At 56.4% G+C, this 24,760-nt stretch overlaps 2 protein-coding genes across 7 annotated transcripts; one reads left to right on the top strand and one right to left on the bottom strand.

Annotated features, from left to right (window-relative positions):
• Nucleotides 1-932: 932 nt before the first annotated feature.
• DUOX2 (dual oxidase 2) lies at nt 933-22,024 on the bottom strand. Of its 6 annotated transcripts, XM_036843544.1 has the most exons (36): nt 20,355-20,403; nt 20,156-20,277; nt 19,742-19,800; nt 19,371-19,447; nt 18,994-19,083; nt 18,584-18,748; nt 17,796-17,983; nt 17,460-17,661; nt 17,183-17,349; nt 16,730-16,790; nt 16,484-16,580; nt 15,947-16,037; nt 15,570-15,672; nt 14,920-15,083; nt 14,215-14,390; nt 13,895-14,013; nt 13,400-13,537; nt 13,071-13,184; nt 12,671-12,873; nt 12,189-12,374; nt 11,167-11,392; nt 10,994-11,087; nt 9,199-9,386; nt 8,610-8,679; nt 8,107-8,190; nt 7,402-7,580; nt 7,014-7,244; nt 6,756-6,855; nt 6,002-6,051; nt 5,587-5,714; nt 5,181-5,334; nt 3,697-3,929; nt 3,315-3,473; nt 2,809-2,964; nt 2,528-2,656; nt 933-2,251 (listed from the first exon to the last, which is right to left on the bottom strand). In XM_036843544.1, exons 4-36 carry the CDS (start codon nt 19,438-19,440, stop codon nt 2,129-2,131), a joined length of 4,638 nt encoding a protein of 1,545 aa, XP_036699439.1. In that variant the 5' UTR covers nt 19,441-19,447; nt 19,742-19,800; nt 20,156-20,277; nt 20,355-20,403; the 3' UTR covers nt 933-2,128. The 6 variants fall into 6 exon arrangements, 5 of the variants coding, with proteins under 5 accessions (XP_036699439.1, XP_036699440.1, XP_036699441.1 ...); XM_036843545.1 differs by having other exon boundaries at nt 13,071-13,139; nt 20,156-20,387; XM_036843546.1 differs by lacking the exons at nt 5,181-5,334; nt 6,002-6,051 and having other exon boundaries at nt 20,156-22,024.
• DUOXA2 (dual oxidase maturation factor 2) lies at nt 20,535-24,046 on the top strand. The gene is made up of 6 exons (XM_036843551.1): nt 20,535-20,707; nt 21,814-21,871; nt 22,168-22,302; nt 22,561-22,774; nt 23,132-23,346; nt 23,703-24,046. The coding sequence occupies exons 1-6, from the start codon at nt 20,561-20,563 to the stop codon at nt 23,894-23,896; spliced, it is 963 nt and encodes a 320-aa protein (XP_036699446.1). The 5' UTR covers nt 20,535-20,560; the 3' UTR covers nt 23,897-24,046.
• The last annotated feature ends 714 nt before the right edge of the window (nt 24,047-24,760 follow it).

The raw sequence follows: 24,760 nt of genomic DNA, 5'->3' as shown, positions 1-24,760 counted from the left end.
TCTGTCCAGCTGGACAGGCAATTGGCATCGTCTGGGCTCTGGGCAAAAGTGATCACGGAGTCTTCAGGAGACCCTCACTCAGGCTCAAGAATGGTAGGGAGGATAAGGCTGAGTAGAGAATATTATGGACAATCATGACAGCCATGTTAACAATATCATCTGGTCTAGCAAGGGTAGATGAATTAGGATGAGACAGATAAATATTTTGAGTGGTCTTTAGAAAGGAATAAGGAAGGAATTGATGGGCCGGATTTGGGAATATAGCTAAGGCTGAGACTTAAGGGGCTGGAGTTTGGGATTAGTGACTGGTTGTAGACCCAGTGAGGGGCAGGAGGGCTGGAGGCCTGTAGGCCTGATGCTGTTAGGAAATAGGTAGATTAATAATCAAAATACATTGCAATTGTATAATATATTCTCATAAATTTTCTCATCTGTATAATTTTCTGGGCCAGTATCACTATCTGTCTTCCTAATACCCACACAGACATTTTAATACGTGAGAAAACAGGCTCAGAGAAGTTGAGGGATTTTCCCCTGTAGCTACATATAGGCAAAGTTGGCACTCGTATCCAGGTCTCTTAGCTCCTGATCTGGTGCCCTTCCAGTTCTGTCAGAGAGATTCCTTCAGTACAGAGGGTAGGGAGCTAAAGGCATCTGACCTGTCAGAAGAGGTAGAGTATGACCAATGAGGACAGAAGCCTGGGGCAGGAATGTGGAGATGGCCTGAAACTCTCCCTACCACAGGTCCTATTGGCTGGAGGACGCTATTACCCGGCAATTTTACTCCTAGATACATACCCAAGAGGAATGAGTGCATTATGTTCACCAAAAGATAAGTCATAAGAAAGTTCATAGCAGCTTTATTCATAATTATCAAAAACTAGAAACAATCTAAATGTCTATTAACAGAAGATTTGATAAACTGTGGTACATCTCTATAATGGAATATGACACATCAATAAAAAGGAACAAACTACTGATATATACAACAACATGGATGAATCACAGAGACATTGTGCTGAGTAAAACAAGCCAGTTTCAAAAGAGTACATTCAGTATGACCAAATGAATCTGGAGTGATAACAAAAAATCACATCTGTGGTTGCTTCTAAGGCCTGGGGAGACTGACTGGAAGGGGTACAAGGGAAGTTTCTGGGGTGATGGAAATGTTCTATATCTTGATTTGGGTAGTAGTAACACATGTAGTACATGGTAACTTTAAGATCTGTACACTTTATGCAAATTATACCTTTTGTTTTTTTTTAATTAAAGCTTAGCTTTTGAGGAAAGAGCCAGTTGAAGAAGGAAAAGGAAGGGTCTTAAAGAATATGGAGGTGATGTCCCAGATTGGCTCCTGTGGAAGGTGACCAACTGTCCTGATTTGCCTGGGACTGAGGGGTATCCTAGGACAAGAGGCTTTCAGTGCCAAGACTGGGAGAGTCCTGGGCAAACTGGGACAGTTGGTCATCCAAGTCCTGTGGAGGAGGGGAGCTGAGTGGGAACTCTGGATGATTGGCAGAGAGGCTGGACTCCCTTGGTACCAGAGCTGAGGGGCTGCTCCAGCAGGCTAAGGGCCAGCCAAGAGGTGAGGGCAGCGGGCGTTGCTGGTTGCTCCTCAGGGTTCCTGATACTCTAGGAGCAGGAATGGGTTGGGGGGTAGAGCTGGAGGGAAAAGGCCTCGGAGACTGAATTGAGGCAGGCAGGCCATCCAGGTTTAGCATCGCAACTTCTAAGCTGGGCTCTAAGGAGATTCTCACTCTGAACCCTCTCTTCACACCAGGTATCCCCACCCTGTCCTCCCTCAAATGCCTAGGCCTAGAAAATACCAAGCAATACATTGATTTTCTGGAAGGAAAACAGACATGGGGACCTATCAGAGGAAAATGCGGTTGTATCTCTTCACCTCCATAGTTGTCACAGGGCAGGGACTGTCCCCTCCCTACTTTGTCTGCCACAGCCTGTTGTGGCTTAAGCTAGAAGGGCCTCCTCTATCTTCTCAGAGCCTGGGACAGATGGGGTAATGAGGGAGAGGCTCTTCCAGCTCTCCAGCTAAGGCCAGAGGTGAATTCTGACAGAAACTGCAGGCAGGGCTGGTCCATGGAGGGATCCGGAACCAGGGAGGGAGGGCTCAGAAGTTCTCATAGTGGTGCACAAAGTGGGCCTGGTCCTTCCTGTTGATGAGCTGACAGGCCTTCTCTACATTCTTGGTCATTCCTGGAGGGCCGCAGCTAAACACCCCGATCTTCCTCACCTGTCAAGTGTGTCGGGGGGCAGTGGTTGCAGAGAAGGAGAGGCCTGTGGGCTTCCTCCCCAGGAGGGAGCTGCTTCTCAAGCCTGGCTGGAATGACCAGGGCATTGACCCCAGGCCCTGAGGAGGAGGCTTGAGTTGGGGAGGCAGGGAGTGGGGTTTAAAGCCCTTCTCCAATGCTTGACCCCATCCTGAGGTCCTCTGCTCAGTACCCAGCTGCAGGCTGCTTGAGGGCCAGGAAGTCCTGGCAGGGGAAGGATGGGTCGGGGTGGGACTGACCTTTGGGTGGACCTCCTGCAGAGAGTTGAAGAAGGGCTCGAAGGGGGGTCGGCCAAAGTGGGTGATGGAGCGCAAGCCCGTGAACAGACTCCGGTTCAGCACCTTCTGGAAGTGCCGCTCACAGATGTACTGGGGGAGGGAGTAGAGGAGGAAGGTCACAGCCAGGCAGGGCCAGGGTCAGCTCCTAGTCCAGATGGTGGTCCACCCACCTGCCTTGGCCATCCTTACCCTGTCAACCCACATACCCACTGAGCTGCCCTGCCTGGCCGGCCCTGACGTACCAGCATGGTGGTCCTGAGGTCAAACTTCTCAGCCAGCTGGGTGATGTAGATGTGCACGGACACCAGGTCCTGGTGGTCATTCTCCTCCACCTCCCGGATGATGTCAGCCAGCCACTCAAACTGCCGCTGGGTCCGTGTCACCCAGATGAAGTAGATCTGGGGACACACAACTAGGGCTCTGACTCAGCTCAGCTCAAGGTTCCTCCACCCAGATGCTTATACTGAGATGGTGGGAAGCCCTGGACCACCCACAGGCACCAAACCTCTGGCAGGACCCACAGGCCTGATCCAAGGCTTCTAGCCACAGATCCCAGCAGAGGCTCTTCTGGCTATACCTCCTACCCTCCCTCAAATGTTTGCCATCTGGGCAACTGGGTATGAATGGCCCCAGCAGAACCAGTTGCCTAGGAGCCAGGGACTTTTTATCATGCTACTCTGCTGGGATGTGGGGACACAATCAGTCTGTCTGTCCCCATTTCTTTGAAGAATGGGAGAGGGACACTCACCTTTTTACAGAGCATTTGGCTGCCTAAGGATGACTTGAAGACCAGGTCTTTGAGGATGGAGGCAAAGGGGGTGACCCCAATGCCCCCTCCCACCAGCACGGACACCTCAAACTTATGCCACTCCTGGTGGCCCTCTCCAAATGGTCCATCGAGGTACAGCTGCCAACAGAAGAGGAAGGTGAGATGAGCCTGGCCCTTCCCCAGCTCTGAGGTTAGAAAAATGGGGGGGCGGGGAGGACAGGGAGAACTAGTTTCTTTGAGGCACCCCAGCCCTCTCCCAGTCTGGCTTTGGGGTGGCTGGAGCATCTTATCCCAAGGTCGGGGAGGGTGGGGACCTTCTGTCAACGCCAGAACCCCAAAAGTGGTTCCCAGTGATGGGCACCTTTGGATGTTTGGCACAGCTGTCACCCGTCGGGGGTGAGTAGATCTCCCTGAGGCGGGTGGTCCAGGGTCCTACTGCCCGGATGTGCAGGCTAAGCGTGTCCTCATGGGGCGCAGAAGTCAGGGTGAAGGGGTGGTACTCGTTGGTCCCCAGAGCCAGGCAGGCGATCCGCACCCACTGTCCTGACTTGTACTCAAAGCCTTGGGGCCGCTGGAACTCGAGGTGGGTCACTCCTGGGGGTCATGGGCAGGGAGGGGTGGGGATCAGAAGGCTTCCTCCTGGTACCTGAGGACTGGCAGGTACCCTGTCCTCTCCACACACCTGAGGCACAGGGAGTGGTCACATGATCTGAGCGAGTATGGCTTCTGGGGCTGGGAGTTGGAGTGCCCCCTTCTCTGTTTCCTGGGTAACTCAAGAGCTGGGCTTCTCCACTCTCCTGTTCCAGCCCCTCCCCTCCTCTTTGCTGATTCTTCCCACCAAGGGCCCAGGCCTGATACCACTGTCCTGGATACCAGCTTACTAGGTCAGGGGACCTCAGGCTCCCCAGGTACCATCTCAGTGTTTGCCAAACCTCCACCATATAAGGGTTACCTTTATGGTGGGCCATATCACCACACCTCCTGCACTATCATTTATCTAACATTTTTCTTTAAATTGACTTACTTTTTCAATTCAATTTACCTTGAGAAGAACATTTAGGTCACCAAGGTGAGTAGAAAACCAGTATCATGTGCTCTATCTAGCTCCAGAGGCCAAGCTCTTAACCAATACCCTACATTGCCTTGCCTAAGTATCATGTGGTCTAAACAGAAGGTACCATGTTTTATCAAATTTTAGCTGGATAGTGTTTGTTGCCTGACCACAGCTGAGCCTCAGGCTTGTTCTCTCTTTGTGGAAAAAGGAGTTTCGCAAGTACTGGAGGATGCAGAAGGCATGCTAATACCATGCTGAGACTTTGCTCTTAAATAATCTTGATTGAAATAAAGTTGAAGGGAGGTTAATTTTCTTACTATGTGAGTCCTGAAGGTTAGCCGGCCCCTTGTCACTTAAGTCATCTTCCACCACCCTTTACATTGATGTGAATCCCCACCCTGGCCAACACTGACTCTCAACAACAGACTCTTGCAGTCTGGACCATTTATCTGTCTCTGAAGAGAGGTTATTCTGAGTGAAGGAATGGGAGAGGGATATATGGTTCCCCGCCCTGCACCCAGGCCACACGTGCGTGGGTCTTTCTTTTCCTTAAACCCCTCTGAATGCACTTTCAGCCTCCTCTTCTCATAGTCACTTCTCACTGTCCGCAAGTCCTCCTGGGAACTAAGCACAGCTCTTTTGGGGGCTTCAGTTCCATCAGGAAAGCTGCAGGGGTCCCTGAGAGGCTAACAGAGGCAGCAATGGGATGAGGAGGCCTGGGGAGCTGTCTCCCCACGTCCCATGAGTTGACCTCCAATGCTCCCCACCCAGGGTCAGGCCAGGCCTGGTACCTGAAGGCAGCAGTTCTGCTTTCACCACGCCTATCTCCACCTTCTTCCGGCTCAGGCTCACCAGCTTATCCCCCACATAGATAAGTGCTGGCACCAGGAAGTAGATGTGGAAACGGGGCAGTTGGATCAGAGCGAAGCTGCCGTGAATGATGAGCTGGAGACATGGCCAGTTAGTATAGCTCAGGCCCAGCTGGCCCCCTTCCTGTACCCACCCTACCCAGATACTTCCTGCCTGGGCCCTGGGCCTGGGCAGGGTAGATGGGGCTGGCATAGGCTCCATAGACTGTGGTCTCAGATCTCGGGGTCTCAGTCTGAGATCTTGCGTCCAATTCACCCTGCTCCCTCCCCACATCATGAGTGCTCATCTCTGCCCTGTGGCCTGGCCCTGCCCAGAGGAGTTCCTCACCAGCACATAGAGCAGGATGTAGAGGTGGTGGGTCAACCAGAAGCCCCGGAAGCTGCGGCGCCGGAAGTGGTGGGAGGCAAAGATGTACATGATGGCGAGAACCAGGAGCAGGAGCACCCCTGTCATACCTGGGGGCAGCGGGGACAGGGTCAGAGAGTCCCTGGTCTCGGGACCTCAGCCTGGGCTGAGAATACCAGAGGGTATTTCCCCATTCTGCTCTTCTTCCCTGACTTCTCTCATTCCTCCCTGGCTCCCAGAACAGCTTGCTCAAAGAAGCTGGAGCTGAGGCTTGTGCTGGAGGCTGCAAAGGGAACCTATGACCACTATAGACAAGTGTGTATTCATGGGAAATTGAGGACAAAAGCAAAAGTCCTCAGACAGAAACCCCAGACTCCACATACAGTCTACTCTTTACCTGGGACCGTCTGGAAGAACCACCAGTAGAACTTCTGGGGAAGCTTGGACCTGTAGGACAAAGACACCCAGAGCCTCAGGCTGGGGAAGGAGGGGCTCCTCCACTGTTGCAATGTGACTCTGTTCCTGACGGCCCTGAATGCGGAGGTTACTGGGCCTCAACCCAGATGGCCAAGGATCCTTCCAAAGAACATGGCACCCAGCCTCCTGCAGTTCCACCCTCTGATCTCAAAGCAATTCTTCCTCCTGTGTTATCTTGAATTCTCCTACTGCAGCTGACCTTTGCTTCCTTGAGTGCTTGGTTCATATTCTGTAAGCTCCATGAGGGCAGGGAGCTTACCTCCATGCTCTATCCCTATGCTCAAACAATGCCCAGCACAGAGTAAATGCTCAATAAATATTTGTTGAACAACTGCATGTATCTTGGCATCCCAACTCTTTGGCTCCTGGATGGACACACAGGACGTGTTCCACAAATATTTGCCAGTGAATGGACAGTAGGCTGAGATAGCAAGCTATGTGTCAGGTACACGTGAGAAAGAGCCTCCGACTTCATCTCCCAAACTCCTTTCCTGGCCAATTACGGCCTGCTTCCTTCCTGAGGGCAAGAAAGTCATCTCTCAGCTTCTCCAAGGACGCTAGCTTCTCGCCCTCACTTAGTGAGAGAGTGGAGGGTCTAGGGCCATCTACCTCTTCTCTGTTGTACCCTGAGGCCTGCCCCAGGATTCCCAAGGGGGACCCTCCCCAAAACTGACCCATCATTCACAAAGACGCTGGGGAAGATGCAGGCCAGCAGGCTGAGGGGGCTGACTGAGAAGATGTAGACATTCACCACGTGGCCAGCACTGTGCAAAACTGAAAGACACATCCTGTTAGAGACGCCTCCAGGGCCAACTCTACCTCCAGCCCCGAGGAGAGCAGGAAGTATAAGTAGCTCCAGTCTCCCCACTGCCTCCCCCACAGCTCGACCCAGGGGGCTGCAGCAGTGGCGAGCGTGCCCGGGAGCCACATACTGGCCAGGACGACAGCAGCCATGGCGATCCAGCGATGGAAGTCCACGGCGGCGTCGAAGGGTATGTAGCGGTTGAGGAAGGTCTCTCGCAGGAAGGTGATGAGGTTGCGGCACATGGTGAGCAGGATGTAGGAGAACATGAAGGAGACGCTGGCCGCCGTGCCCCGCGACAGGATGATGCCCACGAGGGTGGTCTCTGCAATGCCCGAGGGTGGCGAGGCAAAGGCATAGTCTGGGGGCACAGTGGGGGTGGATCAGCACAGCACAGAGGCCTGGACCCCAGTCAGAACAGCTGGGCTCCCCCATCCAGACGCCTGAGGATCAAGAATAACAAGCAGAAGGCTCTCACATCTCCCCTCCCACTGCCCACAACCTGGAACTCTCCGTACAGTAAGCACGCTCCACAAACAGGCCGGCACAGATGGCTGAGAAGATTGCCACGGCCACGATGTGCCGCCGGTAGTTCTCCACGAAGCGCTTGTACTGCTGCAGCTTCTGGGCCAGGAAGCCCCGCTGCATCTTCTCCTGCAGCGCCTCTGTGTATAGCCGGGGAGGGGGTACCACTGCCCTGCAGCAATGGGAGGCAGGTGGCCTGAGGTCAGGGCACCCTGTCCTCCCCTAAATGCCACGCTGTGAAGGAGACCTGGTGATCTGGTAGCGGTCAGAATGGGCCACAACAGATGAAAGAAAAAGCTTTTGGCGGGTAGACTCCCACTCTGCCAAGCCTTTACCTCTCAGCTTTATTTGCCCTATCCACCCACTCTTCCATCTCCCCACTACTCCATCTCCACTTCCTCCTATCTGTTCTGTCCTTCCTTCTTCCTGCTCCCTGCACAGGCCTCACTGCTGTGCCCAAAGCAGGCAGGAGCCAGGAGACCCCTCACTGCCTGGTGTTGCATCTGAGCGCCAGGCCCCTTGCCTGAAGATTAGGGTGCAGAGGTTGAAGAGTCATTAACTCAATAGCCTGCCAATCCCGTCAGGGACACACGGAATGAGTCTCAGGATGGTTCCTTGTGTGTGGAGGTGTGGGCAGACCAGAGACCCTGAGACTTCTCCCCATGTCTCCTTGGGTCAAGGGTCTGGGAAACACTTACTTTTTGCCAAACCTCTTCTTCAGCCCAGGGCCTCCCAACTCTGGGGCTTCTGAGACAGGGAGCCCCACTCCCTGAGGGCAAAAACTGAGAAGAGAAAAATGGGTCTCATTCTCCCCTTGTCTTTGCAGCCAGGAGAAGAACTGCCAAGTCAGAGTTGGGGCTGGTGTGGGAGGGGATAGATCCTGGGACTCATTTCTGTCCACAGAACCTGCCCATAAAACGGTCGGAAAGAAGCCAGGCAGAAGGCAAGACAGAAGGAATGAATATGATCTGGTCATATGCTGTGTAGAATGATCCTGTCCTGGAGGGGCAGGGAGAGAGCCAAGCTCCTGAGCGGTAAGGGGTATGTGTGTGAGGCAGCTGGAACTCAGGCTAGAACCGTGCGCTGAGAGCTACTTTCAGAGCAAATGTCTGGCCCAGGGGCTGATTCCACCAGCCCTACTCCTTCATTTCTCTGCAGGGGACCCAGCCGGGGCACCTCCCAGTGCCCCGTTCCCACTCACCGTTCCCCAGAAGTCCGAGTGATGAATGACACTCGACAGCTGACGTTTGGTTTAAGAATGTCTCCAATACCTGGGGAGAACAAGAAGCTGGATGGGCTTCCCCACGAGGGAGGAGACTGTCCTAGGAAGGCTGCCGTGGCACTTGCCAGTGACTTGGTCATGTCCCCATCTCTCTCTCCAGCCTTGCTCCCCTCACTGCCCACACCGAGCACCCACTGTACACAGGGCGGCGGCCACTGCTAGACAATGTGGCAACTGAGTGCAATTAGAAAAGGGGCCCCCTCCAGGCGGATGCAACCCTGCAGGTCCTTTGTGTAGAGAAAATAGGGCCTCTTCCTCTGGCCGGACACACCCCAGACCAATGCACATGGTTGGTGTGTAGCATGTAGGCTGGACTTCAGCCTGCCCTGAGCCCTCAGTGGGTATCTTTGTGCATAAATTGCACAAGTGTATGTGATACCCTTGATTACATGTGCCGGCTCTCTACTAGGCACCAAGGACTAAAAGAGAAATAAGACCTGAGTGCTATGCACCAGGAACTCTCATTTTGAAGACACGCCCATTCCTGACGCCTTCCAAACTCACACACCTCCACCTCCACCCTTGACGCAGAGCTGGGTGCGGCGGAGCTCGTTGTCGTGGTCCCGCAGCATGAAGTGGAAGTCCTCCCATGTCAGCTCCTGCTTGTCCTGGAAGCCCGACTCCCGGAACATGGACTCCACCACCTCGGCCAGCTGGGCCTTGGACAGGCAGTTGTTGGAGATCTCGATGAAGGACCTGGGCAGGGGGAGGGAGGAGAGACGAAAGCAGCCTGTCACCCGGCAAGGTCAAGTTCAGGCAGGTGCTGGGTGGGGCAGGCCCCAGACTATCTAATGTGGTTACCAGTGACCCAGGAAATGGCACTGAGAAGGTGTTCATCCAGCCTGCCGCTGACGCTAAGCTGGGTGGGGTGGCCAAGGGCTCAAAAGGCAGAACAAAATTGAAAGTGACCTTGACCAGTTAAAGAAAGCAGCCCCCAAACAGGGGGGCATCTACAGCTGGGATGAATGTCCACTTAGCGTAGGGACTTGTCCACATGTGCCATGGCGCTCTCACGTGGCCCACTCTCGTGTTGATACCTCCCACACCACCGCCGGGCACCCCGTTCGTGGTCCAGCGGGGGGGTTGGGAGGGGAGATGTAGCTGCACTGGCTGCTGCTTCCTTGTGCCAACAGCCTGGGGCATAGGCAGGAGTACCTCCGCACCCAATGTGACAGCACCCACAGTGGCAGCTACAGTGGCCATAACTCTTTTCTTAGACTGTGCTTTGGAACAAAAGCAAATAAACATGCAAGTTTGTGTGAGTCCAGCAGAAAAAGACCTTTGCGTGCATGGCACAGCAAGCACTGCCATCACATTAAAAAAACACATCATCCCACTTGCTCAGGGTGAGACTGAGCAAGAGCCACACTGAGTACAGGCCGAGGAGGTGGACCTCAGCCCCTGGGGGCAGAGACCGTCTCCTAGAGGGTCCTGCAGCAGCACGCCCAGCGAGGGACAACTGCAATGCACTTCGCCCTAGCCCTTTCAGAAGCCCACGTCCAGTTGTGGTATCTGGACTGTAAAGAATGTGGCAGTTAAGGTGAAAGCTGAAAGCAATGAGGAGGCTTACAGGGGTAGAAGAGTTAAAAGGGTCTGGGCTGTTCTATGCATTCTGTTCATTCATTTGCTTATTTGTTTCATCTGATTCAGTTAACTATGTATTGAATGCCTGCTATGTGCCAATCACAGTGCGGAGGAGGGGATTCAGCAGGGAACAAAGAGAGATATGAACCCTGTCCTTATAGAGCTGCAGGCAGCTGTGTTACTGGAGCACGGTCTTCAGGAATAAGTCTATGAGCTCAAAACAGGTCTTTATCGGCACACCACAACAAGAAATGGTTTAAGAAGCAGGAAGAGAGAAGGGTTGGAATATAGAAGAACTTTCCATGTTTCTCCTCCTGCCTGTCATGGTGATTAATACTGGCAGTGACCCAGGGCATCCATCCTCCATGATTCATTACCTCCCTGTGTAAAGCACAGCATTTGAAGAGTTAGCAAAGACCCAAAGGCATCCAGAAGGGGTGAGTGGGCTTTGTTACTGGTCATCTTGATGTTGGTTGTCTTTTGTAACTAGGGAGAATTTTCTGGTGGTGTTGGCACTGCAAATACAGACCCTCCTGGAGGCAGGGGCCTGTCCAGACAAACTTCTGAAGCTGGATGCTCTGAGTGTCTAGGATATAGTACCTAGGCCACGTCTCAGTGCAGATGGCTTCATAACCTCCTCGCCTACCCTCCTCTGACCTGACCTGTTTTCCTGTTTAAAATATCAGGAAGTCTCAGGACTGGAGAGGCCCACCCCATACCGCATCATGGTAAAGAACTCGTCCTTGGAGAGGAAGCCATTCCCATCAAGGTCATACATGGTGAACATCAAGCGGGACTTGTCCTCTGGGGAGCCTGGGAGGAGATAGAGGGATGCCCGTCACCTCTCTGCTGAAAGACACCTGACTCCTGGGATGGTCCACCATCCCCCTACCTTTCATGAAGACCACCAGGACGTCCAGGAACTCCCGGAAGGACAGGTAGCCATTGCCGTCCTTGTCGGCCAGAGAAAACATGGACTCCACAAACATGTCCTGGGGCTTGAGGCCCAGGGACTCGGCAAACTCAGCCCGGCTCAGCTCACATGCCAGGGCCTCCCGCACCTTCTGTGACGAGTCCAGGGGCAGGGTCCCTGCGTCTGCCTGGTCGATGTCCAGCACCTGCACTCGGGCAGCAGCAGAGGGAGGGAGAGAAGGAGGTGAGGCCTGGGCTGGAAGCAGTTCAGTGACCTCTCACATCTCCCCAAAGTCCAGATCAGAAAGGGTGAGCCCTGGTGGCTGCTCATGGTCATTAGATAAATTTCTGACTTGGGCTTCTGCTCTCTGCAGAGGGGGTGACTGTAGCAGGGGATGGGGAGGGAACGGGGAGGGGCACAGTTTGGGAATGCAAAGTGAGCGAGCCTACACTGGGGACAGAAGCTGCAGCAGACATTAAGTGGACAGGGAGGAAGGGGCTAAAGACATGTTCTCTTGTCAGTTCAGACAGGGCTGCCATGTGCCTGATTTTAAAAGTCATATACATGTAGCTACCATTTGTTAAATGCCTATAATGAAGCAAGCACTTGGGCTAAACCCTGTACATAGAACAGTGTTTATCAAACTTTAGAGTGAATCAGAAGCCTCTGGTGGGCTTGTGGGCCCCAAGCCCAGAGTTCCTGATTTCCTAGGTCTTGGGGAAGGGCCTGAGGACTTGAATTTCTAACAAATTCCCAGATGAGCCTGCTGCTGCTGGTCCAGGGGCCACACTTTGAGAACCACTGATGTAGACCATCTCCCTGAATCCTCACAACAACCTAAAGGGATGGATCCTATTTTAATCACTGTTTCATAGATGAGGAAACTGAAATCTCCAGCCCGCAGAGCAGAAGCTTAGATCACCCCACATAGGGTCCTGTCCAGCCCAGGGTCCCTTCAACCCCTGGGCCCGGTCCTGCCTCCAAAAGGCACAGTCAGGCACCTGGGCAAAGAGGTGTCTGAAGAAGACCTCCAGGATGCGGCCCCGCTGCTGCTTGGTCACAGCCTTCCTGAACAGCTCAGGCTCACTCATCTCAGCCACATCAAGGCCCAGAGCCCAGCTCACACAGAAGCCCTGCAGATGCTGCACGAAGGTGCCTCGCTCTTCCTCGGAGTTAAACAGCATCACCTGGGGGTAGGAAGGCTCAAGCTTCTGGTTCAGCCTCCCCTCAGAGGGTCTGGGGTTGGGGGATGGAGAAAAAAAGCCCTCCCCCATTCCATCCCGGCTGGGACCACGTGAGAGACCCAAAGGGGGTCAGAGGGAGAGTCCGGTGGGTCTGGGGACCTCTGAAAGGAGTGCCTCCTCCCAGCATCAGCCTTCACAACTGAGCTCTGTAGCGGAGGACAGGGTGGCCGGAGAGGACTCGCCGTGAGAGGGGAGATGTGTGAGGGCAGCCCAAGCCGGGGAGGCAGGATGGGCCATACCAGGTCATACTCCTTGGGGATCTTGAGCAGCAGGGTGCGGCGTCCGCGGTTGCTGGACAGGATGAGGTGGACCTGCTGCGGGGGCCGCAGCTGGACAGTGCGGAGCACAGAGAGACGCCTGTCCAGGACCTGCAGACGCCTGTCTGGGAGCAGCTGGATGGTGATGGGATAGCCCCTCTCCCTGGGTCCCGGCCACTCCATCGCTAGGGAAGGGACAGTGGGGCAGAGTGGTTCAACAGAGGTCCCCAGGCCTCTGCCCTCAGGCTAGTTCCACTCTGCCAGTCTGAGCAGGCACCCCCAAAGCCTGGCTCCCTCCCCACATCTGTAACATGGTTCTTTCTCCCAGCACCGCCCCCCCATCTGTCCCCTTCCCCCTTCCCGCCCCTTGGCCCCATCTCACCTGACACTCCATCTTCGGCTGCTTCCTTCTTCACACTCTCTCTGCCTTTCTTTTGTAGCTTCTTGCGCTCTTGGCCCCGGAAATAGGCCACCACCCCAGAGATAAGCAGGCTCACTGAAGGGGGTCAGAAGGAGCCACTGGGGGGGGGGCCTCGCCTACAGCTTCACTGAGGCTTTGGCTGCTGCCCTTCCCTTCCCAAGGCCCCCTGAGCCTGGTTTCAAATGTACCTAGGAGCTGGCCTTACAGGCCAGCAGGTAGTGAGGGGCAGGGACAGTCTGTGAGGAGGAGGGGAGCCAGAAGAGAAATGGGCGAAGGGGTAAAGGGCTCACCTAGTGGGAGACAGCACAGAGCCACGATGGTGATGCCAAAACCAGGACCACTGCCCTCGAAGAAATCAGTCACAGTCAGGGGCACACAGGGGGGCAAGTCTTCACTTGTGAGTTGCCGGGGCTGAGGGCAGGGTGCACCTGAGGGAAAGGCACAGAAGAGCTCAGGGCCTGAGGATCCCACTCTTTGGCTAGGCAGCCTTCCCTTCTGTCCTATAAAGGACCAGGTACCCACTCCCTCCCAAACCCTCCTCCCTGGAACTTGTTCCCCTCAAAAATTCCTCTTCCACATCCCATCTCTCAGCATCTATCCCAACTTGACCACAAGGTTCAGCCTGCAAACCAGTCTAGTCCCTACTGGGGGAGGTGGCCTAATGCAGGCCTCCCAAGACCAACACAGAAGGAGCTGCCTGGTGCCTAGCACCAGCACCAAGTGATCCCCACACAACCTCTGTCCCTTCTCTGCCACCACTGCTTGTGTTCTCCCAGGCCACCCACCTTGTTGCCAAATAAAGACATTGGGCTGCAGGGCACCATGGTTCACGCGGGTGACAGCCACCAGCACGTCCCGAAGAGTGGTGTTTCTGATTTCTGCAATTTCCTCCATGGAGAATAGCCTAAGTTAGAGAAAGCCAGGAATTGTTGGGATGGGAAGGGGACACAGGTCTCCAGCAAACTCAGGCCCAGGGACCCAGATGAGAAAAGAGACCGAGAGGGGTTGGGGAGGGGTGCTGGGACAGCCGGGTGCTGTTTACAGGCAGAGGGTCTGGGGCCCAGGCCGAGGCAGGGTCTGAGGTGGGAACCCAGGCAGGCCTCACCCATTCCTGCTGTTCTCAAACCAGTAGCGGTCGCCATCCCGCAGTCGCACAAACTGATCGAGGACGATGGCGCTGAAGAGGGGTCCAGGGTCCCCATGGCTCTCCAGGAGCCCCCCGGGGAGTAGCTCCAGCCGGGACAGGTCCTGGTTGTACAGGGCGGCTGTGGCCTCCAGCACCTGGGGCCACACAGGAAGTGAGGAGCGTGTGAGCGTGTGGTTTTGTGTTGGGAGGGCAGCCACTATTGCCCCATCCCTCAAACACAGGACCCCGTCAGCTGCCTGGCTTGCTGCTCAGGCCTGAGGAAGTCTCCTCTATCTAGGCAGCCCTCCTCAGGTGGTGACAAGTCTGGTGGGAGGACCAGTGTGTCACTACCCAGACTGCCTATCCCCAGTGATCAGCAGCTGCAGGGTCACCCAACTCATGGGGGGAGATCCTGCAGGAATAGGACAATGGCACCCAACCCAGGGGCACTCTGCAGTAATGGTACAATGCAGTGGTGAGGATACTCTGGAATCAGGTGGCTGAATTTAAATCCGGCCTCCAAGACTGACTTACCAATTATGTCATCAGTAAAACGGCGATAATTATGGTATCTACTCTGTAACGTTCTTGACATAGATTAAATGTGTTACGTGTGTAAAGGACTTCGAACAGTATCACCACAAGAAAGCTTTAGCTGCCATTATTATCATCACTATTCCTGACCTGAGGGTCCACGTTGCGGTTGAGGTCACTCCAGTTCTCTGGGGTCTCCAGCCCCAAGGCCTGTCGGGCTTGGCTATAGCTGGGCAGCCCCATATCTCGGCCACGTTGGATGCTGCTGGCCACATAGTCAGTGCGGGAGAACTTGCCAGGGCCAGGCCAGTAATCTGAGGAGGAGAGAGGACCAGGCTCTAGGCTCAGTCCCTCTAACCCTTCTTCGCCCAGCAGCCTTGAATTGGGCTGTTGGCATTACCCACACTCAGCACTCCTTGACATGTGACCTGCCTTGGTGCAGGGTCACTGTCATCATGTGTGACCAGGGGCAATTTTTCTGGCAAAACTCTTCCCCTAAGACTCAGGACTGTTCTAGTCACCAAGCAGTAAATTCCCCGTCCCACCTCCTTAACCTCAGCATAGGGCTGGACAAAAACCTTTAGCGACCTAAGCACCAGAGATTGTGCTGCCACCCTTCCCCCACATACTCAGATGTCGGTAATTTAGAATAAAGTTTGTTTTCTTCTAATGGCTGTTTGCTGTGTGTTTATCTATGTTCCTGCATTGTAGGTACCCTAGGTCTGCCTGATGATTAACCCAGAAGGGTCCCCAGGCTCCCGGACCTCTGGGCCCTCATCCCCTCTGCCTCCAGTGCTTACCCCTCAGATCTTCAACCACTATCCTGTCCTCCAGCTCCGAAATCTGGGAGGCCATTCCCAGCAGCAGCTGATTCACTGCCTCGGCACTGTTCAGATTGGGGTTCTGGAAAAAAACAACACACTCAAGGTAGGTTTTCAGGCCCCTCCCTAAAGCCAGGTCCTTCTCAGGACCATTGCAGCACCTCAGGATAAAGGGCCCTTGGCCAGTCCTAGACTCTCTTGAGCTGTTGTCCCCAGATAATTTTCTGATCACTCTACCCTTCAACTCCCGCCACCCTGGAGCTACAACACCTAAGAACTGGAATTGTTGCTTTTCCCAGCCTGTGTGATGAGACTGACCTTGATCCACCTTCCCTTGCCCCTGACCCCAGGCTGACCTCCCGAATCCAGTAGCTGTTGCAGACTCTGAGAGCTGGGGAGCTGCCAAAACCCTCATTCAGGACCATCTGGAAATGACAGCTGGTGTTTCTGAAATGGGGAATCAGCAAGGATGCAGTAAGAGAATTCAGAGAAGTTGAGGTGGGGTTGAGTGGGGTGAGGGATTCAGAGGGGGTCTGGCCAGTACTAAGGGGTGTCCTCTGAACTTCCCTGAACATGGCAGGGATTTGGCAACGAGTGCGGATTGAAGGTAGAGGTTGCTCTTTGTCCACACAGGGTAGGAAGGGAAGGAGGGAAGAGAGTGGCCCAGCTGCTGGACAAATCCTGCTCTCAACAACTGAAGTTCAGCCATTAGGAGGAAATGGGGAGATTTTCCTGCTAAGACTGAACTTCCTACCGCAGGGTGCTGTTTTAGGGCACCAAATTCTGCTTCTTTTCCCCCATGAAACTGTAGGGGTGTAAAAAAGGCCCCAGGCCCCCAAGACCACTAATTCTTCACCTCTGCCAGTGCGCTGCTCAGCCAGACCCTCCCTCACCTCATGTAGACGCCAGGGGGCACCATGGTGGAGAAGAACTGCTCAGAGGCCGCCAGGAACTCCGGAGAGATGCTGGGGTCCAGGAAAGGGCGGTACTCTGTCCACAGGGGTAAGAAGAGAAATAGGCTCTTTACCCTCACACACTCTCGTCACATGTACCCACCTGTCTTCTTTGTCCTATGGATCCTGACCCCCTCCCCCTCCCCAAACCCCCCCTCAGCCCAGGTGTTCCCCCAACTCCCTCACCTGTGTAATTCGGCGGTGCTTGCTGCAGGAAGCTGGGCAGCCACTCATACATCGCGATGTTCTGAGGGTCAAGAGAGGGGGAAATGGGAGGCCAGCGCTGGAGCAGCCAGGCCACGAGGGCTCTGAGCTCAAGGAAGGCTTAGGTGGGAGACGAGGAGCAGGCAGCGGCAGTCACGGGAGAGACACTCAAACAGGAGAGGGGTGGAGGTTCCCGTTGCCCACGAGGAACGAGGGCGGGGGGGGGGGCAGCTAAATAACAATCACGAGAAAACCTCTGGTATAAGTGGCGTTTTGCCTCCTTATCACTCTCAGGGGCTTTCGCTAGACATAGCTGTCTGGGGAGGGGTGCTGCTGGGTGGGCTTGTCCAAGGATGGAGGGCTGTGCGGGGCAGCGGAGTCTCTCGGGGACCGGGACGTGGGGTGGGGGGTGGGGGGGAGGGCCGCGCGACCGACCTGGTAGGTGGCGATGACCCTCTTGCGCGCGTGCTGGAACAGCTCCTCGTCCCCCCAGAGCGGGTGCTGGCGGGCCAGCCTCTGCGCCCACAGGTTGTGGTAGCGGAACCAGAGCAGGCCCAGCGCCTGCAGGAAGGGCTCGCGGTTCCCTCGCTCCGCCCCGAAGGCTGCCCGCGCCGTGGGGACGCAGGGGAGGAGTTGAGCGCGGGTGGGCCCGAGGGGGGCGCACCTCGCCGGCCCCCCGCCCGAGCCCCCGCCCGCGCCCCCACCGCCTCACCGTACAGCCCCCGGGGCCCGCGCCGTCCCGTGGCGGGGTCGGGCGCCGTCCACATAAGCAGCGGGTCGTGCGCGTCCCGGGGGAAGGCGCGGTCGGGCCCCGACTCCAGACGCCCCCCGGAGAAGCTCCGCAGCTCGTCGCTCCAGGAGTGCGAGGAGCCATAGATGGCGCTGCCGTCCAGCCAGCCCGTCACCTCGTTGGTCTGCGGGGACACCGGGAGGCTGAGCCGGGGGTCGGGTGGCCGAGGCGGCTCAGAACGGGCGAGGGCCGGGCGGCCGTTGCGGGTGTGCTGGGGGTGGCCCCCACCCCACTCCCCCAGCCGCCTGCCCCGCCCACCAGGTCCCGGGGGTTGCTGGGGCTCTGTCCGGTCTCGGGGTCCCAGCGGCTCCTCTGGAAGGGCAGCACCACGTCCCCGCTCTGGTCGCGATCGAACACGGGGTCTCCGGGCGGGATGTGGATGTTGAGGAACTCGGCCGGGCAGCCAGGCTTTTCCACGCTCACCAGGTCCGAGAGCACGTGGTAGCCTGCGGGCGTCGGGGGCAAACTGGTGGGAATCGCTACTCCCCACCGCCAAGGCTGACGCCAATTTCTCAAGAGCCTAAAGGCAGATGTTCCAAGGCAAGTTCCGCGCCACCAGCTCTAAAACTTTTTTCTAATTCGCTAAGTGGGGTTATAGTACCCTCCTCGCCCACCCCATAATGTTGTTGGGAGAATCAAAATAATATGATTAATGTAAGGGCTCCCCCAAGCCAGTCCCCATCTCCTAACAGATCCTGCCTCTCCCTCCCTCTTCGGGGGAAAGAAGATATAATCACAACAGGAGGAGAGGGGCGGCAGGGGAATCAGCTTCTAAGACCTATAATGAGGGTTAGTGGCACTCCTGGGTTTGTAGTCAGTGATAAGAGAAAGATTAGGAGAGCAAATACCCCCGAATCAACACCCCCAAATCCCTCCAAGATGAAGAGAGGCTTGAAGTGAGGCTTGGTGGGGGAAGGAAGTGGTTCGGGGTCTTGCATCGGTCTCCTGTGGACTTGCAGAGAGGCCTCAGGGCCCCTCTCCCCAGGCGCTGAGCTGAACGCCAGGTCAACCCTCACCCAAGACGCGTTCTCCCACTTTGCTCTCACCGAAGAAGACCCCCAGCACTGTGCGATTGCGGCCGGATGGCCGCCCGGCTGCGCCCCGCATGGTGGTGTTGCTGAGTCGGCGCGGGTTGGGCAGCAGCGGCTCCCCCAGAGCCTGATACACGCCGTCCGCATAATTAGCTGGTACAAGGCGCCGCAGTCGGGAGCCTGTGGGAAGCAGGGAGCCGGGCTCTGTACTCCGTCTCCAACAAGCCCACGAACCTCGCTCTACACCTCCCTCCAACTCCCCACTTCCACTGACGAGACCCCTTCTTCTGTCCCCAGGGGTGTACAGGAGTTCGCGGCGCAGGCAGCCGGGCGGCTGGCGGCGCGCTCTCTCGGCTTCTCCGCGCGGGGTCCCCCGCGCCCCTGCCCTCCACTAGCCGTTCCCCACCCCAGACCACGGGACGCACCGGCAGCGCCACGCTCGTGGTGCCTCAGGTTGTTGAACCAGCCGTCATAGCGCTGCACTTCCCAGGTCAGCGACAGTGAGTCCTGGCCGCCTGTGGGTCAGAGGGTGGTCCACTCAGTGCTAGCCTCCCTGCGACCCCTCTGGGACCCGACGGCCTCGGCCCGTGCTTCTCCAGCCCGCCCAGCGCCCCCAACCCGACCCAAGTGGCGATACTCACGCGGCGTCTAGGCTGTGCCAGGAAGTTTTCCATCTGGCTGAGCAGCTCAGCCATCTCACCCGATCTTCCAGCCTCAGGAAGCCGCTTGCCTGCACGTCTCCCTTCCCCAACTCCCAAGGGAAACTGGGAGACATCCTGAACTAGGGGCGCCTAGTACTTACCCGCTGGGTCCAGGAGTGCAGTCAGCAGAGCTCCCAGGAGCACCAGTGCCTCTGGCCTTGCGCGGAGCATGCTGACCCTGCGGCCAAGGGGGTGGGAGGTGGTACGTGAGGGACACGGAGCAGGCGTCCCCCACACCGACAGCTGGCACAGGAGGAGGAGGCGCCAGCTGTGTCCACTTCTGGAGCGAAGCTTTCAGAAACATCGCCAAGGACACGCACCCGCGGGGCACTTTTTTAAAGGCACAAGCAGCCCTCAAGGCAGTGACACCGGTCCCCACCCTCCACCCCGTGGAAGAACTAACCCCGATCACACACAGGAACCCAGGAGGCACAGATCCTCTGGGGCTTGTCAGTCCCTGGCAGGACTTTACCTCCAGCCTCCCAGGTCCCGAACAAAGCCTTGAATCCTACCCCTCAGGAACTGCTTCTCCTAGAGGAGGCAGGGAAAGGAACGTGGCTAGTGAGCTGGGAATCTGGAACCTGCAGTCCCTCATACCCCTCAGTGAATGCCTGTGCATGGACACGAGGGATGGGAAGATCAGGTCCCAAGTCCCACTCAAACCGGCTTAGGGCCCCCATCGGGATCAGAAGTCGTCTTTTTCTTGGAATCTTTGCTTCTCTGCTCTGCTCTCTGCCTCTCCCCCGCCACTCCTCCCCAGCTCCGCAGATCTTCAGCCTCCCCGGCCTCATTCTCACCCTCCTCTCTGGGTCCTCTGAGGCCAGCTGTGCAGGTGTCCACTCAGGCCAGACCAGCACCAGATGTGAGCATCTGGACTGGGACTCACCCTCTTGCTATGCAGGTGGGGCTCCTCTCATTTGCATAGCGACCTCCGCCTCTCGTTTGCATGATCTCTTCCCTCTGGGACCTGGCTGCAAAGCCCCGACACGGCTCGTCACGCTGCCCAGGCTGCTATAAAAAGGATTTCAGGTCCTGTGCGACTTCCAAACGCAGAGTGAACACGCGGAGCCCGCTCTCCCACCTACCTAACTCCGTCCCGGCCAACCCAGAGAGCCTGAGGGCAGCTAGCTGCTGCGCTTCCTCAGGGGCGAGCCGAGGCGCTCAGACTTGACTTGTCCATTGGGTCCAGTCCTCGCACGCAGGGAACGGGGTAAAGGGAAGTGGGATCCGGGCTCGGACGCCAGTGACCGCTCTCCCCGCTGGAACAGACCCAGCTCGGCCGGGTTGCAGCATGACTCTGTGGAACGGTGTGCTGCCCTTCTACCCTCAGCCCCGGCATGCCGCCGGCATCAGCGTCCCGCTACTCATTGTCATTCTGGTGTTCTTGGCCTTGGCTGCCAGCTTCCTACTCATCTTACCCGGGATTCGTGGCCACTCGGTAAGGGGGTACTAGAAGCTTGGGTCTGGGGGTGGAGGGCGTCATGGACAGCATGTCTCTGGAGGACAGGACAGTTAAGACGGCGGCAATATCTTCCATGAATAGTCAAACTGAAGCACTGAACCAGACAGGTGGAGCATAGCCAGACGTCTGGCCCAGCAAGCACCCCTTCCCAAGGTTAGGGAGAGGTCCCATACAAGACATCCAGAGGCTGACCCCAGCTGGAACATTCAGGAGGCTGCTGCAGAGAGTGGGAGCCCAGTCCAGTAATCCTGGGGCCAGTTCTAGTCTTCACGTGCTGCAGGGGTCTCCTGCCTCTCCTCAGGCTGCACCTCCACTCCCATCCCACTCCCATCCCGACCTCAGGCGATGACCTTCTGGCCAAGAGGACAGAAACCAGCAACTCATACTGCTGTGTTTCAGCTGTGCACTGGGTTGAGTCATGTGTGTGGGAGCCCCCATCCTAACGACAGAGATTTCTCCACAGAAATTTCTTTGAAGTTGTAGCAGACTGGGCACTTTTTCTTAGATTCCCTCCTCTCCCAGAACCTAAGTTGTCTGTTTTTCAAGTCTAGGAGGACCTAGCCTCCCTGAGTCTTGTGTTGGTTTTCTGGGAAACTGGCACACCTAGTAATATCTGAGAGGTTGTGTTCGCACCTCCTCTACTTGGTGACCAGACCTTGAGGCCTCCCTCTCCTGAGGGAGGTGACCGCTGCCTGCCTAGCACTTCTGGACTCACTGAGCCTCATCATGGCAGTGACCCAAGCAGGAGGTGGGACCAGGACTAGGAGTCAGATAGCTGGAGAGGAAAGGGGATGAAGGTGGTGGGAGAGCACCAGGTAGAGACAGCCCAGTTGCAGGGTGGACTGGGAAATGGGGCTGGGAGGCAGAAGCATGCAGCCAGAAAACATTAGAAATGCCAGTGGCTCAGACGGACTTGCATGACTTGACTTCAGCCTTTAAAGGTCAGGAATGTAACTGGGGGAAAGTGGGCAAGAGAGAGAAGTTGCAGAAGCACTAAAGGCCTGGGTGGCACGGGGTCAAGGGAGAGCTTGGGGACTCTGGTTGGGCAGTACCCAGTCCTGACCAGGTTCCTGTTCCTGCAGCGCTGGTTCTGGTTGGTGAGAGTTCTCCTCAGCCTGTTCATAGGAGCAGAAATTGTGGGTGAGTGTGTGATGCAGTGGAGGGGGAGGGGACCTGGGGTGAGGAAGGAGGTGGCCAGAGGGCACCTGGGAAAATGGAGAACTGGGAATGGGTTCCCGCTCCCTCTTCCCATTCTCTTTCTAGTAGGCTCTTTCTAGTGCCCACTCTTCCACCCTTACCGTGTATATCCCTTTGGACTCCTAGACCCCCCCCCATCTCTGTGCAGTGTCCCAACTCCCATCACCACGCTCCCAATCCCATCTCCCCAATCTTCTCCCTAACCTTTCCCCTCCCCCACGGTTTGCCTCTCTCCACAGCGGTACACTTCAGCGCAGAATGGTCAGTGGGCAGAGTTAGCACCAATACATCCTACAAGGCCTTCAGTGCGGCACGCGTCCGAGCCCACGTCGGTCTGCACGTGGGCCTGGAGGGCGTTAATGTTTCACTCACAGGTGAGGAGCTGTGGCGAAGTGAACTCCTGAGGTTGGCAGGCACCATGGTTGGGGGCGTGTGGCAGGCAGGGGCAGCTGGACGACCTGTGACGACAGCTCCCACAAGTTCACATGAATAGCTTTTGGCTCTCATTGATTTGTGTTTTCCCCAACCGCTGCCAAACCTATTTCTCTCAAGATTCTCACCTTCCTATCCGAATCCGCTTAGTTGCCCGGTCCTCGCTGTACGCAGCCGGGTGACGCCGCCGCCCTCCGCAGGGAACCCGGTGCAGCAGTTGAACGAGACCATCGACTACAACGAGCAGTTCATTTGGCGGTTTGGCGAAAACTATGCTGGGGCGTACACGGAGGCACTGCAGAAGGGGCTGCCGGATCCAGTTCTCTATCTGGCGGAGAAGTTCACTCCGAGCAGCCCCTGCGGGGTTTACCGCCAATACCGCTTGGCGGGACACTACGCCTCGGCCACGCTGTGGTGAGCGCGGAAGAAGACACTTTGCGTACTCGCGCGCGCGCGTGCGTGTGTGTGGTGGGGGTCGTGGTGGGGGCATGTGAGCCGGAGGATGTGAGCTACAGTTACAGCCCGACGCGCTTGGGGTGAGAGTTGCCGCCTCGCGGGCAGATGGTCACGAGGTCCGTACAGACCGCTGGAATCCGAAGAGACCCAGCAATGGCTGGGCGCCGGCTACTCCCCTCCAGTGTTTCCCTGCGCCTCCACCATCCCAGCCCCGGGCTTTTGTTCTGGGGCCGGGATGTAGGGGAGGCGAGCCCTTGGGAACCCGGGCGGGCTGGGAAAATCCGGCTCACAGCTCCGCTGGTCCCCTCCCCGCAGGGTGGCGTTCTGCTTCTGGCTCCTCTCCAACGTGCTGCTCTCCATGCCGGTCCCGCACTACGGAGGCCTGGCTCTGCTGATCACTGGCGCCTTCGCACTCTTCTCCGTCTTCGCCTTCGCCTCCATCTCCAGCGTGTCTCTCTGCCAGCTCCGCCTTGGCTCGTCCGAGCTCACCACTCACTACGGTGCCGCCTTTTGGATCACGCTGGCCACGGGTGAGGACCGAGGGAACCGGCCCCCGGGTGTCTGGGGAGGGAGACGAGATTTATACCAGCGTGCGCTTTCCGGTCTGCATAATGAGTTCACATATATTATCTAATTTGCCCCTCTCAATAGTTCGTACAGGCAGGCACTGTTGTGCCTATTTTACAGAGGAGGGGAAGGGAGTTCGGAAGGGTTCGGTATCTTGCCCCAGTGGCGTGCGAACCCCTGTATTATGTATGCCATATTAGAGGTCTTTCCGTGGTGCGTGTGTCTGGGGAGGAAAAGCAAATACCTCCAGTAGATGGAGACGGGCGGCCGGGTTCTGGAGCCCTGACTGCCCCCTTTACCCGCGACTGCGCTAACGCAGGCATCCTGTGCCTCCTCCTCGGAGTGGCGGTGCTGAGTCTCCACTACGCTCGGCCCAGCGCTCTTCGCACCTTCTTGGATGGAAGCGTCAAGGGCCTCGAAAGTCAGGCGAAAGGGAGCTCTCCTCTCATCCTCAACAACCCACTGCATAAGCAGTTCTGGGCCTCAGACTTAACCATCAGTACTAACCTGTGAAAGGGACTCAACCTCGGACTCCTACTCTGCCTTGGTCCCCCGCAGCCCGGGGAGCAGTGCCCACCGGGCCTGGGGAGCTCCGGGAGGGCACTGCGCTGGGGGCGCGGGGGGAAAAGGCCGGTGGCCTCAGATGTGCCGCCTGCACCCGGGAAAGAGTCTCCCAGGGTGAGCTGTAAGTAAACTTTCTTCTGCTTTTTTTTTTTTTTAAAAAAACTTTCTCCCATTATTTTCCATGGCTTTTCAAGGCTTTTCGGGATACGAGCTCTGGGGAGACTTCCCTGGGTTGGAGGCAGCCTAGTACACTCTTTCTCAGCTTTGCCACAGACACCGGATTCTCTGCGTCTGAAGAATGCAGAGTAACCCGGGAAAGGGTCTGGGAGAGGGTGCCCTCTAGTGAGCCCAGAGAGGAACCAATCGGAGCCTGCATCTTCCTGAGCTGCCCCAGTGACCAGGCAGGTCATTCCCCCGCACCTCCACCCCCGCTGGCCCTGTGGGATCCCTCTCTGCTGGCCCAGCTGAGGGAGCTAGGAAGAAATGGCATTTTGGAGTTTATTCACTAGCTTCACTTTATTCATTAAAGGGGTGGTATCTGAGGGCCGAGGCAAATGTCAGCAAGGCATAAAGCTGGAAATCCCGGGATTTTGTTTGTTTGTTTTAGGTCCTTGGCAAGTCCTACAGTCTTATTTGGCAAATTTGAGAACTGAAGCTCAGAGAGAATGGGGCACAATCGGTTAATATTAGATCTAGAACAAGAAGTTTGGTCTCTCCTCCCTCGCAGTACATTCATGGTACCAAGAGATCACACAAGCTGGGGAAGTGAAGAGAGAACAAAAGGGAGCCAGGAAAAAGGAAAACAAGAGATGC

This window comes from Balaenoptera musculus, chromosome 2 (assembly GCF_009873245.2).
Source record: "Balaenoptera musculus isolate JJ_BM4_2016_0621 chromosome 2, mBalMus1.pri.v3, whole genome shotgun sequence".
In the NCBI taxonomy this organism is placed as follows: domain Eukaryota; kingdom Metazoa; phylum Chordata; class Mammalia; order Artiodactyla; family Balaenopteridae; genus Balaenoptera; species Balaenoptera musculus.
This window is presented reverse-complemented; position numbering and strand designations above follow the sequence as displayed.